Source organism: Apostichopus japonicus, chromosome 7 (assembly GCF_037975245.1).
Source record: "Apostichopus japonicus isolate 1M-3 chromosome 7, ASM3797524v1, whole genome shotgun sequence".
In the NCBI taxonomy this organism is placed as follows: domain Eukaryota; kingdom Metazoa; phylum Echinodermata; class Holothuroidea; order Aspidochirotida; family Stichopodidae; genus Apostichopus; species Apostichopus japonicus.
This window is the reverse complement of record NC_092567.1, coordinates 2,289,094-2,301,710: the sequence shown is the minus strand read 5'-3', so window position 1 is coordinate 2,301,710 and position 12,617 is coordinate 2,289,094. Positions and strand designations below refer to the sequence as shown.

The following is a 12,617-nucleotide window of genomic DNA, read 5'->3' as shown; positions in this document are numbered from 1 at the left end:
AGAAATCTTCAATCCACCACTGCATACTACAATATAGTAGTTATGTTTAGTCAAGTTTGTTAGCTCTACACAATTAAACAAGTGGAATCTTAGAAATGTCATTTGATGTTATTTATAGTGCTAATTAGGCAAGCTGTCTTCACCTACATATAGCCTGTAGATTTCATCAAAGGAACCCAACACAGCCCATTACCATTTCACAAACTGACTGTTGAGAAGTAGTATGTAAAGTCTCACCAGACTCACATCCACAAAGGAAGTTATGTCAGCAGTGATGTGTTCCTACTTGACTTTTTCTTTCACTTTCTTGGAGGAAATGCACAGAAGAAATGTTGAAAACCGTATCACCTGGAGGTTAAAGAGAAAATACACAATAACTCAACTTTCCATTCACTAGATTTATCAAGGTGAAAATTCATCAGGTCTGTGATCATTTTTGTAACATACATCAACGTCTTCCCTTGTGTCTTATTAATAAGTATATATGAATAGTATAGAGCTGTAATCTCAGGGCAGCAAATATATTGTTTTTAGGAATATGTTTTGCATCTGATGTAAGCAATTACAACACTTGTAGTAGTAACTGATCAACTCCATGTTACCTCCCAAGAATTGTGTAGCCCCCCACCCCCCCTCCCCCCGATAAAAGACATCTTTTGACAATTGCTGGAAATTTTCTACCAGATTTGTGAGCTATCTTCCATAATATTGCAACAGAAAATAAATGTAGAAAGCACATGTGCTGGAGTTTCCTGGAATTATCTCTTAAATGGCCAGTATTATAACTGAAGTGCAAATAATGTACATCTTAAACAGAACACATTAAGAGAATCCTTCAACACTGTTGACCAATGGCTAAGAATGGAATTCTGAATTACTTTGGTTTTTACTCTGAGGACATGCATAGGGTCCAGAAGGTTCATGCATGTTTTGTATTACTGACTGACAACAACATATCCACACATTACAGTAAACCCACTAAAGACTTCCATTTGTAATCCCTTAGTATATAGCTCATTGACAAATGACATAAAACCTAAATTATCTTCTGATTTAAATTTGACATCAATTTTCCTAGGTATTATATGTACTGAGAGGGGAAGGGTTGGAAAGGTTAGGATGGAAACAGAGATTTTTATGGTTCCTGTTAGTCATTCTACATGGGTCTAACTTAGTGTGGGTATGGTTCTAACTTAGTGTGTGTATGGGTCTCATTTTGTGTGCAGTGACTCTATTTAATTGTTAGGGCACATGCACTTATGAATTAAATTTATTGTTTATGAGCCTGCCATACATTTTACTGCCTAATTAGGCTGACAATACAGAGGAGTCTGGCTGCACTATTAAGACCGAGTACTACGCTTACCTGCCACCCAGCACTACAGTATGACAAACTGATAAATTAGAAGGGATCAAGTCATCTGAATATTTTGTTCCTTCATTTATGATGAATACACAAAACAAAGAAATGGACCTGGATATTAAACACATACACCTCTTTGTGTAGTTTTACACATTGGTATACAATACAATGTATGGCATGCAGTGTCTAACATATGGTGTATGTACTGTATGTTGAGGCCTTTATCTTCCCCTTTGGCCCTTAGGGAATTTGCTGGTCAAGCAAGATTCAAAACAATTGCTGTTCCTCCAGGATTTAGGCAGTAACAAAATCACTTTCTACCCAGAATCAAATCTAATTATAACTACAACCCAGCTTACCAGTCCTGCTATACACTAATTATACACTAATCATTACCATCAGCATATTGTAAACCATTCTGTGCAAGATACACATCATGTGACCCCAAAGATCGTCTCAAGAAAGATTAATCCACATTTACCTAATGAGGAGATAAAGACAAAGACAATAAGAATCATATCTGAACTAGATGTTTTAATGCAAACGATAAAGTCCCTTGTTTTTGAGTTTGCCTTTTTTAATATTAACTCAACAGTTATTCCATTGCTCACAGATACACAAGCTTATGCTAAAATGACTCAATAATTGCAAGTTCATTCATTTTATTGCAAGGAGCTCTTATTTTAAAGTTTAATAATGTTTGGAAATTTATCTATAAAGAAAACAAAAGGCAAAACTTGGTAACATGTTTGCAATCCTATGGTTTAGACTAATTTGGTCAGCACACTTTCTAATTGGTACTTTTAACGTTGTTTGGTGCAGCAGGCCAATAAAGTTGTTCCCAAATTTCTAACTCTATTACTTTGAAGTCAAGCAAAGTTAGGCAATATTACTGGTCTAGATTGCTTTTTTTTTCAAACTATCTGTATACCAGTGTGAAGCAAAGGCTGCTCTATTACATAAATGTTAGTGTTTTTGCTTTCACAACTTTCCCAGTAACTTAATTTCTAACTTTGCCAATATGCAGCAACATGATGCACCCCCCCCCCCACCCAAACACACTCTTATAACAGAAAAACTGAATTACACAATAACTTTATGAACAGAAAAATAATACAAATGCATTAAAGATTTCAGATGACATAACATGCTGAATCCTAAAAGAACTTGTCATATTGTGTTGTATGATCTTCTGTGATAGAATCGTAAACTGTTGCTAGACAATACCTATCATCATCCTTGACAACTATATAATATGATGGGATAGGTGGACCTTGCCATAAATTACATAATATCCACTCAACCTGGAGATGTGACAATAGAAAGCCTTCATTAGCATTATATGCTCACACAGGAATGAAACTGTTACATTATGAAACAATGGATGTCTAATGACCATTAAAATTGGTCAGATTTGAAAGATTAGAGATGTCCTTGGCATCAGAATTTCATCCTCTTGAAAACTACAATTATGGTACAATTTGTAGAGATGATGCTACAATTAGGGAAGCACTGAACAAAAGAGGTCTCACAGAATCCCTAAGACACAACTTTTAGCAGTGTTCTAACTAGATTGTTCATATTTTAGGTCTTGTTTTGCAGTGATTGGGGGTTGGGGGGTCATGGATGATAGACTTTTCGGTGAGGAAATTTCCCTTGAGGGATCATCTGATATGTCATGGAGTAAATATATCCAATTAAAAACTTGCATTCTCATGGAGGAGGGGGATGGGTGGGAGGGGTAAGAATCAGGTGGTGGACCATACAATCATTACCCTGATAATGTAAACTGTACGCATGTCTTCAAAGAGCTGTAATCCGGATATGAAACTGGTAAATCCCTAAACAGGCTGATCTCAGGACTGAATAATTCCAGTTTACCTGATGATGAGAAAAAAACAAAATACATTTGGTCATCAGTTATAATGTTATTATTTATGTAAATTGACATCACCCGGTCTGCAAGTAGCTTCATTCTACCATGTAACATTGTCAAACACAGAACACAGCTACTATAAACATACAGTATGGTATGCTACTGTAGTTTCAAAATAAATTACTCAGTTATAATTATCATAACAATGTAAAGAAACTAAAGCAACTAGAATACAAATCTATAGACTGTACAAGATGAGTTCAAGGTCTCATAATGCTTCCCACAGTGTATATACAGCTCACTTAATACCAAACTAATTGAAATATAAAGAAACATTAATTTGAAATTGAGACAAGCATTGAATCTTCAATACAAACTTTAAGCAATACCTCTAGCAATCCAGTCTGGTTTATATTCAATTGAGAAACACAAGTAATAACAATGTAACCCAGAAAACAGATGGAGCCTGAAGAAAACATGATGACTGTTTCGGTCACATAGTTTAGGAACCATTGGTTCACTGTACTGTCTAGAGGTTGATGAATTTGTAGGATTTCGGAAATGATGACATTGTACTATAATTGATTGAGTTAAAGTACATATTTTTCTATCTGCAGACTTTGACATATAGTTGTTATTTCATAACATGTTGTTCGGTGCAGTCCTGTTGTGAGAGGGTGAGGGTTGGGTGGAGGCTACAGTTGTACGTCAGCTAAGTGCCCAGTGAAATATGTGATAAAGAATGATATACTTTTAACTTTGGATAAACAAAGACTTAAAAAAAGTGGATCTGGTGACACAACTGTGCATGGAACTGTGTCTGGCTCTCTATGTTACTGATTTTGTGTACACCTTATTTGAATGATGCTTCTTTAGCCTCACAAGATGTGATTGTGAATCTTAGAACTGGTGTGCGACAGTTTATCAGGAGTTTGGCTAAAATAAACAAAGAAGTAGGAAAGGAGATACAAACCCAACCATAATCTTCAGCTGATATGATAGACATCTTTGAGATGAATAATAAAGGTGCAGTTGATTTGCATTCTACTGTCCAATTTTATATTTCAAATCCTATTTCCAATATTTAAGCAAATGCTAAAAACAGTAATCTCTACTGTACTACAGTCAATAAATATCATAACAAACATAACACATTAAATTTCAAGATTATATCCATAGTTGTGTGACATATGTGTGACCTACCTAAATTAATCAAGGTGTTCTTGTTTGATGGAGTGTTCATTACAAATACTTCTAACACAAAGCTCAGCAATACAGACTTAGTTGACTTCTTTAATGTTTCTACAGCATTATGGAATATCTAAAATGGTATTTCAAGTTTTTTTTATTTTAATCTGAAGAAAATAAATACCTACACAGAAGACATATTTGTAGGTAACCCAAGCTACTTTCATATAAACCAACAAGTTGTCTTCCAGTTTTACAATTCTGGGAGTGTCAGGAGTTCTAGAAGACTTTATTCATATGAGTCTAGAAGGCAATTTTTATTTCAGTTTGGCAAATGGTAAAATGTACCAGAGGGTGTTGAGGTAGCTATTGTGTCATACTGTAGCAAGGTCATTACAAACATACCAAGTACTGGATTAATCCAGCAAGAACCCGATCGTTTTAATGTCCTTACTATGGCGTAATCCTGTCAGTTGTATTTTGAGAAGATGAGTTAAAACTTTATATACATTATTTTAGTGAGAGTGAATGGAGATAAAAGAGTATTCCTCGATCTGCGCAGCTATCCATAAAATCTACCACACATCTTTGAAACGTTATCAATACTGTTCAACACTTACCATTAATGTGATTACCATCACATGGAGGAAATATCAGATGATGAACCATTCATTGTCCTTGTCAACACAGTATGAACGTGACTTCCATCAAAAACTGGTAACTACAGGTGGAATAGGTGATCCCCTAACAGCTCGCTTCATAATTAACCTAATGAAGAGAAAAGAAAGTGATGTGAATGAGATTTAAGTCCTAATTATAGGAGACATTGAGAATGTCAGTCAGAAATAGTCTCTGGCTAACTACCATGTATACATGAACAATCACAGAGAAAAAAATACAGAGGAAGGAAAGTACAGTTCAGTTTCCAATAACCAGGTATTAAGTGTAAAAACAATTAGCCAGTTAAGCATCAAACTTGAACCGGGTTGTCCGTTGTTTAGTGGAAGTGGCACATAAAGGTGTGGTGCAGTGATATAAATGAGCTCCCAAAGGAGAGTCCAACCTCACACGAACCCAACCATGCATGGTTTGGGCTTGACTGAGAAATTTGTGAGATTTTGCACCTCTCTTTCGTATTGAGGACAGAATGTCTTTTGAATTTCCACTCATTAGGAGATACTGTAATTGTATCTAATTTAGTGTGTCAGCTTTGGTGGATGTGTTTTCATATTATTTTTCTTTATTTAATGGTACCAGGCCCTCGAGACTGCATTGGCTACATTGACCTAGTTACACCATTCTCGGGGGGAAGGGGGGTTTCTTTCTAGATTTTAGATCACCAAAGGTTTATAAAGTACCCTGTTCAGCTGGTCAATAGCCATACAATATGGTTAGTTCTTTCTACAAATTTGGCAGATGAAGACACTTGTAACCTCAAAATTTTGAGTTAAAAGTTTTGAGAGATGAAAAAGTCAAAATTTTGACTTTTGAGGTGAAAATCTTGAGATCAAAATTCCAAATATTGAGAAAGCAAATTCCAAATTTTGAAATTTGGGGACACTTATATATTTTCTTAAGCTACCGTACTTAGTCGCCGAAGTAAGATCAGTCTTGAGACCAATTAGATTTCTTAAATCCAACTGCAGTGACTGGCTCAGCAATGTTTAAAAATTAAACAAGCATAAGTGACAATTCTTTATTCACAGCTGTACATTCTCAGATTAGTAGGAAGTATTTCCAATTGTGTTTATAGTGTTTATAGTGGCTGGACTTACAAGGGTAATGCAAAGCTCTCCAAATCTTCAGTACAGTATTTTCACATAGTTTCTGGAATCTGCATTTTGAGCACATGAGGACATGTCAGTAATAGAAATACTTAATCTGATTTTACTCTGTGGAATATATAGCTGAGCCCTGGCCGGGTGCTGGGGGCTTCAGAAGAGCTCTGTAACATCTCTTCTACTTCATGTCCTCTTGTACTAAGTATAAAGCATGTAAATACATGTTAGAGAGAAAAATGTAATTTCTATGAAGTATAAATCTAAGCCCTGGTGGGAGTCCCTGGGGACTTTAGCTGAGGCATTTTCACTTTTCAGATATTTAATGTTCTCTGATAGTGATTTTGCAGACCAAGTGGAGCCTATGGGGGAGGGGGGGGGGCCAAGTGCTCACCACCCTAATGCCAGTGCCTGTATATGTTTGAATATGTTTATGTTAAATGGTAGTTAGCTCTCAAATATGCAAGGAAGACATGTTATCATGACATGATACTGATAAAGAGTGGCAGGGAAATTTAAATTCCTTAACCATGCTTGCTAGCCATCAGTTTGGTGAATCAAGTCACAACAACCAGATTTACTTCATTCTTACCATTCCTATGGAACTCTGTGCATCAAGAAGTGTAGGATACTGGAAGAAGCTTGATAGGTTCATAGGTCACGATCTCCTCTATCAAGTACAGTCTCTGTCTTCATAATTACTAGAGGGTTTCTTCCTACCGTTGAATTATTACATCATGGAGCCGTCAGACTGAGCCTCAGTGATTTCTAAATCAAAAGTGAAACACTAAACATGAAATCAAATTAGTTATTCAGATATTTTCAGACTTCAGAAACAAAAGTATACTCACTTACAAAGAAAACCCATGGTAGCAGTTCCACTTTGATCCAATCATTGATCATTTTATGTTAGTGATTAGTGTTTGGTTTCTGAAGCTTTTTGAAAGTTCTTAGGAACTTTTGCATTCAGATAGCAACGTGACACTACAGCAGTCTTTGTGAGCAATCAACTTTACATGTTAGTTGTAAAAGACCCCTACACCTTTAGTAAGTAAATTATGTAAAGGTGCATATAATTGATTTGTGATATTGAAGCTAAAGATACGTCAATAGGAACTGAGCATTACCAGCACAAACCCTGGAAATTCTGGATATGTTCCAATAATGGGTTGTCTTTGACCAGCAAGGGAAGTCTAAAGCACTGCAGTATTATGGGTGACAAACTACAAAAATGTTTGTATATGATATGGGATATTGAATCTCAATCTCTGGAAAACCTTGCACTTCATTTGACCTTTACTCACTGGCAGGTTAGTACTTAAATCTACAATATACCAGGAGAGGAAACAACTCCAGAGTACTTTAAGAGTAGGTTTTTATGACTACATAGTTTGAATAAAGGCCGTGGCTATTCTTACGACTAGTCGTAACAATTATTTATAAACTATTCTTACAACATCGGCGAATGCATGCGAATTAAAAGTAAATAAAGCAACTGCGCATGTAGTAGGGGTAACCCTAACCCTAACTCTAACACTCAATCCAACCCTTACCCTAAACCTAACCCTAACCGGAAATTATTGTTTCTCCTGGTCGTAAAAAAAGTACTCCTAGTCGTAAAAATAGCAACTGTGCATGCGCAAAAGGGTATTATTGTTACAACTAGTCGTAAGAATATTTAGCCACTTTGTTGAATAAAACCTTTCAGATACAGTAGTTGGATGATCTCGCAAATGTAGAACACTTCCTCAATAAACTAATGTGATCAGTATTCTGAGGGAGGAAACCCTCTCCTTCAACTTGTAACCAACTAACAGGCTAGCATCACCATATTTCAGCTAGTCCTACATTGTGCTGATCCTAGGACACGCTTTATGCTGGCATTGCGAACTTTTGAATGTTGTCATTAAAACCATTGGACTAGGCCATCGTTAGGCTGCACTTTTCTTATATGACTAAAGAAGACCTAGGCCTAAGCCATAACTTCAACGTTATGATGTCCCTGTCCTTGTAGGTACATAGCCTAACAATATGAAAGGAAAACACGACATACATTTCTTCTTTGGCAATTGCAATATACTTAGTCTGTTTCTTTCAGTATCACCATCTGGAATATATTGCAATATCTTCATATTAGTAAGCCAGTACTGCAGCTTCAGGGAATCACGTTAAACAAACAGAGAAGTACAAGTTGTACAACCGTTCTTCAAACGCTGCTTTACACTGTGTCGTTGGTTTGTTTAGATTTTGAAGATGAGACTTGTTCAAGTCGTTTCATTGGCCACGAGGGAAATACCCCTCTTTTTCAGATAAATGATCAATCTTGTATGTATGTATGTATGTATATTAGATCCTCCTGCAAGCAGGAACTCGCGAAGAAGCCTAATTGGCTTATCAAAGCCGCAAGCTGACCGAAGTCAGTCTCTCACATTCATATTTAACGTCCATGATTATGAATTGTTAATTGTCAACAACCCTGTAACTGGACGACATACATTAATCTGGGAGTGACTCGAACCGGGGACCTTATGATTGAAAGGCACCGGTGTTAACCACTGAGCTAACACTCCACATCTTCCAATCTTCCAATCTTCCAATTCAAATAATAGCAATCAGTGGCGTAGCTACGGGGGGCGTGAGGGCGACAGCCCCCCATGAAAGCTCGTCGCCCCCCAGTCGCCCCCCCCCCACTGGGATTTTGGGTGTCGAAAAAAAATTACATGTGCGAAAAAAAATATATCATTGGTCTGAATGGTCTCGAATCTCCATGATGACCACTCATGAACGACCCTTCGACCACGGACCGGCAGTAGGCTATAGTTGCTGAAAACCTGACGTGACATAGCTCATAGGCCGAGAAGTCTACAGTAGTCGCACTGTACTGAAAACGCATGTTAACGACCGTCGAATAATATAATTCTTGCTCTACAAGACTACAGAACACATAATGTTTACTACTGAATCTGTGTGTTCGACTGTTCGGGCAAACTTTGCCTTTGTCACTCTTTTTTTTAAATATCCATAATCCCTAACATGCAAATAAATACTAATACAAACAGCCTATCATTATCTTGTAACCAGTGCGCATTAACTGATCAAACAAGCTAGTGAGCAATACTATACCCTTATAGAAAGGTAGTCTCCAGGTACTTGAATGCCAAAGAAGATGTTAATAGGTAAAAAATGCTGACATCATACACATGTTTCTCACATCATTGCTCGCGTCATTGCCTCAATACCCTGTTACATTTTCAATCTGGTTTTCACTTCTGGGACGTACCCTGATGCTCTTAAAACCACTAACAACCAAATTTTCAAGAAAGGAGGCAACACTATCATTGAGAACTACCCCCCCCCCCCCCCCGACGGACTCGAATGGACTGCTGGCGCCCTTTTCAGCTTTTTAAACATGTTTTACTTCGCGATTATTGACTTTTTTATTTCACTCTCATCTACCTATTGACATTTGTCACATTTTGTTGGTGTAGTTTACTGACAAAATGCTCTAACGTACGGCGGTATTTAATTTATCGGCACTTAATTCTGTTGTACGAAACTCTTTCCAAGAACTGTACGGGGTTTTCGATCTATTTTTTTCGAAAACATGAGCACTCACAAAGATACCACGGGGATTGTGATGAAGCGCATGTACTTTCAACACCCATATAAACTTCCACTTGTCACAAATGTCGATGACACATATTTATTCTTCGTTTACCTCCAATTAGCAAGGCCCGGAAAGAGTCATTTCCGGCAATCTAGGGAAAATCTTTACTCAAAAAAAATCTGTACGCTCCGCGCCAACCTGTGGTGGCGCTCCGCTTAGATAGTGTCGAAAGCCCCCCTATAGGCCATTCTCGCCCCCCCCCCCCGACCAATACCCCTAGCTCCGCCACTGCCGGCCAATCAGTCTATCACCCAAATAATATTTTAGACGCAATCTAGTTCGGTCATTTCAGTATGTTACTTGGCTGAAAGCCCAGTCAATCTTTCTTTATTTTCCACACGCAATTTTCAGATTTGTCGAAAACTGTCAATGCCGGTGTCAAACTCACAAAAGATTTGTCATGATATTTCAAAGTAACTTACCAGATTGTTTTTTTTTCTATTTCACTAAACTCTTTGATGACCATATCATAACATGGGATCTCAAAATAAAGGATGTTGAGAAAACTTTAGAGCACCTAAGAAGGCCTGGGAAGTGTCATTTCCAACGATCTGGGAGGCCCTTTTAGCTAAAAATTTACGGTACGCTGCGCGCCAACTCATAGTGGCGCTCCGCTTAGATAGTAACAAAAAAATGGTCAAGCCCCCCAGAAAATGTTCAAGCCCCCCAGCGCCCCCCCCCCCCACTGAAAAAATCCTGGCTACGCCACTGATAGCAATTTACAACAAAATGGCAAATTCCTTGTATCTAGGAGTGAGGTCTTCAACATTATGCTGCGAAATGTCAATTCATCATTTTGCACCTCGATAATTTTCTGGTAATTTTGCGTTCATAGAATCTTCTATAGCCGCTTGAAGTGTATACGTGTTATGGGTCGTAGCGTAAAAGTCTTATGGAAAAGACAAAACAATACTTAGTTATTACACTGCAACTCACCAAATTACAATTTGGACGGCATCTTGACTATTCACAACAGATCTTCCGAAGTCCAAATATAAAAGGGGTCCGGCACTAAATATATAATAAAAACGCAATATGCAAATAATGAAAATATTTTGATGGTCTTGACCATTCCAGTAAAGCAAAGATAAGGGGCTAGTGTAAGTTCCAAAGAAAAACGCGTACTACCGCCTAGCGAAATCTATCGTGATAGTATTTCGTCACTACAAGTGTCACCAAGACAGCATGAAAATTAGACATGTTTGGCACTTTTCAGGATATTGTTTACTACGAGCTCACAAAGAAGTCAATATTTTATCATTTCTAAAGACTTTTGAAATGACGAGATGAAAGTATTTTGGTATTTCAACATTAATCAGAAAATTTCTAAATTATACACTTGGATAGAAGTCGGGGAGGGGTGGGAGGGGGGCAATGTTACATTCAGCTGAGAAGAAGGCCACTGCTACGAGTGTACACCCCTCCCCCTCCCCTTACGACTTTACAAAAACATTGTTCATAGTTAAAAGTGCATGGTGTATGGAGCCAATTTAAGACCTAATTGGTGGTCTAATTATGCCTCGGGGTGCACCAGTTAACATCAATTTTCAAAAAGAATTCAGGAGACGGGGCTACTGAGATTTGCCTTCAACAAGCCAACGACCACACCTCCGCCATTTTTAAATTCTCTAGCCTTTCCATAATAGTGTAGGACCTACCTAAGTCAGTTGAGATTTGCTCCCCCCCCCCCCTTGAAATCCTATATTAAAATGGGGGTTGAGAAGGGGTCCCATTCTCCTAGTCCTGCAAACCGATTTCAAGTAGTAGATAACCAATGCATCTGCCATTAAAATCAGTTACATGGCTACATGAAGGTAACATGCAATAATGTGTACCTCTTTGTCAGGCATTATTGTATATAGGAATAATATACTGGTTTGGCAACATGTCCACCCAACGGCTATTTACAGAATAGCTGGATGCGAGCAAGACTGCATTTTCTGATTTTTTTTTATGCAATTATACAATAGTGATTTTAACATCGGTCAGTTCAGTTCTTAAACTTCACACTAGTATTTTTTAGCACAACCTTAATTTAAGTTTAGACAAAAATTATAGTCTAATTATGCCCCAGAATTGTTTCAGTCGGAGGACTCCCACAACCCCGTACATGGAATTGCATTCAACGACTACTCCACAGCAACAACATCAAAACTTTCGGATCCACATATAGTCTGACCATAAATGTTCGTTCCCCTTCCTAAATTGATCGGGAGAATTTTGGAATGTGAACCCACGTTACTGGGTTCTAAACCATACAGGAGAGTCGATCCGTTTTCAGGATTGGAGAGGCAAACTTACCGCTCATGCACTTAATCAGAAATATACACAAATTAGCCACAAGATGTACCTCCTCCTTTATGTTCTACACCCTTCCCCATATCTATGTAGACATGTGACAAATCACTTGATTGGCGTAGGAAGGGAGCAAAAAATGAATTGGTTGGGGAGGGGGTCGGGGGCATCCCAATTAAGTAAACAATACACATTTTGTCATTATTGTGACCCACATGGAACACTGAAAAATTTCAAAATTTCCATATCAAAATTTTAATTATTTTATCCCGAAAGTTTTGAATATTTCTGGGAATTTCAACCCTTTTTCAAAATTGAAACCCTTTTCTTGAAAATCAAATTTGTCTTAAAATTGCAATCTGTAATATAACCGAAATTCTCAACATTAAACTACTTTTTCTAAAATTTAGAACCTCTTCGATTGATTTCGACCTCTTTAATTCCCTTCGT

The 12,617-nt window shown here is 37.5% G+C and overlaps 3 protein-coding genes across 6 annotated transcripts in view; 1 reads left to right on the top strand and 2 right to left on the bottom strand.

Annotated features, from left to right (window-relative positions):
- Positions 1-8,411, bottom strand: part of LOC139969995 (uncharacterized) — a 958,452-nt gene extending 950,041 nt beyond the window's left edge. The window contains exons 1-3 of the mRNA XM_071975515.1: positions 8,259-8,411; positions 6,798-6,973; positions 5,048-5,195 (exon numbers count right to left, since the gene is read on the bottom strand). Coding sequence (XP_071831616.1) covers positions 5,048-5,065 — 18 coding nt within the window. The 5' untranslated portion in view covers positions 5,066-5,195; positions 6,798-6,973; positions 8,259-8,411. The remainder of the gene's footprint in view (positions 1-5,047; positions 5,196-6,797; positions 6,974-8,258) is intronic.
- The window catches only part of LOC139969993 (uncharacterized), a 345,154-nt gene that overhangs the window by 1,341 nt on the left and 331,196 nt on the right, over positions 1-12,617 (bottom strand). For 2 of the 4 annotated variants that reach the window (XR_011793864.1, XR_011793865.1), the window contains exon 9: positions 238-348. The gene's annotated coding sequence lies outside the window, so the exon portion shown is untranslated. Of the gene's footprint in view, positions 1-193; positions 349-12,617 lie in introns of all 4 variants that reach the window. The other 2 variants (XR_011793862.1, XR_011793866.1) reach the window with 2 other exon arrangements.
- LOC139969982 (uncharacterized) overlaps positions 1-12,617 on the top strand; it is a 314,878-nt gene that overhangs the window by 73,434 nt on the left and 228,827 nt on the right. The window lies entirely within an intron of this gene.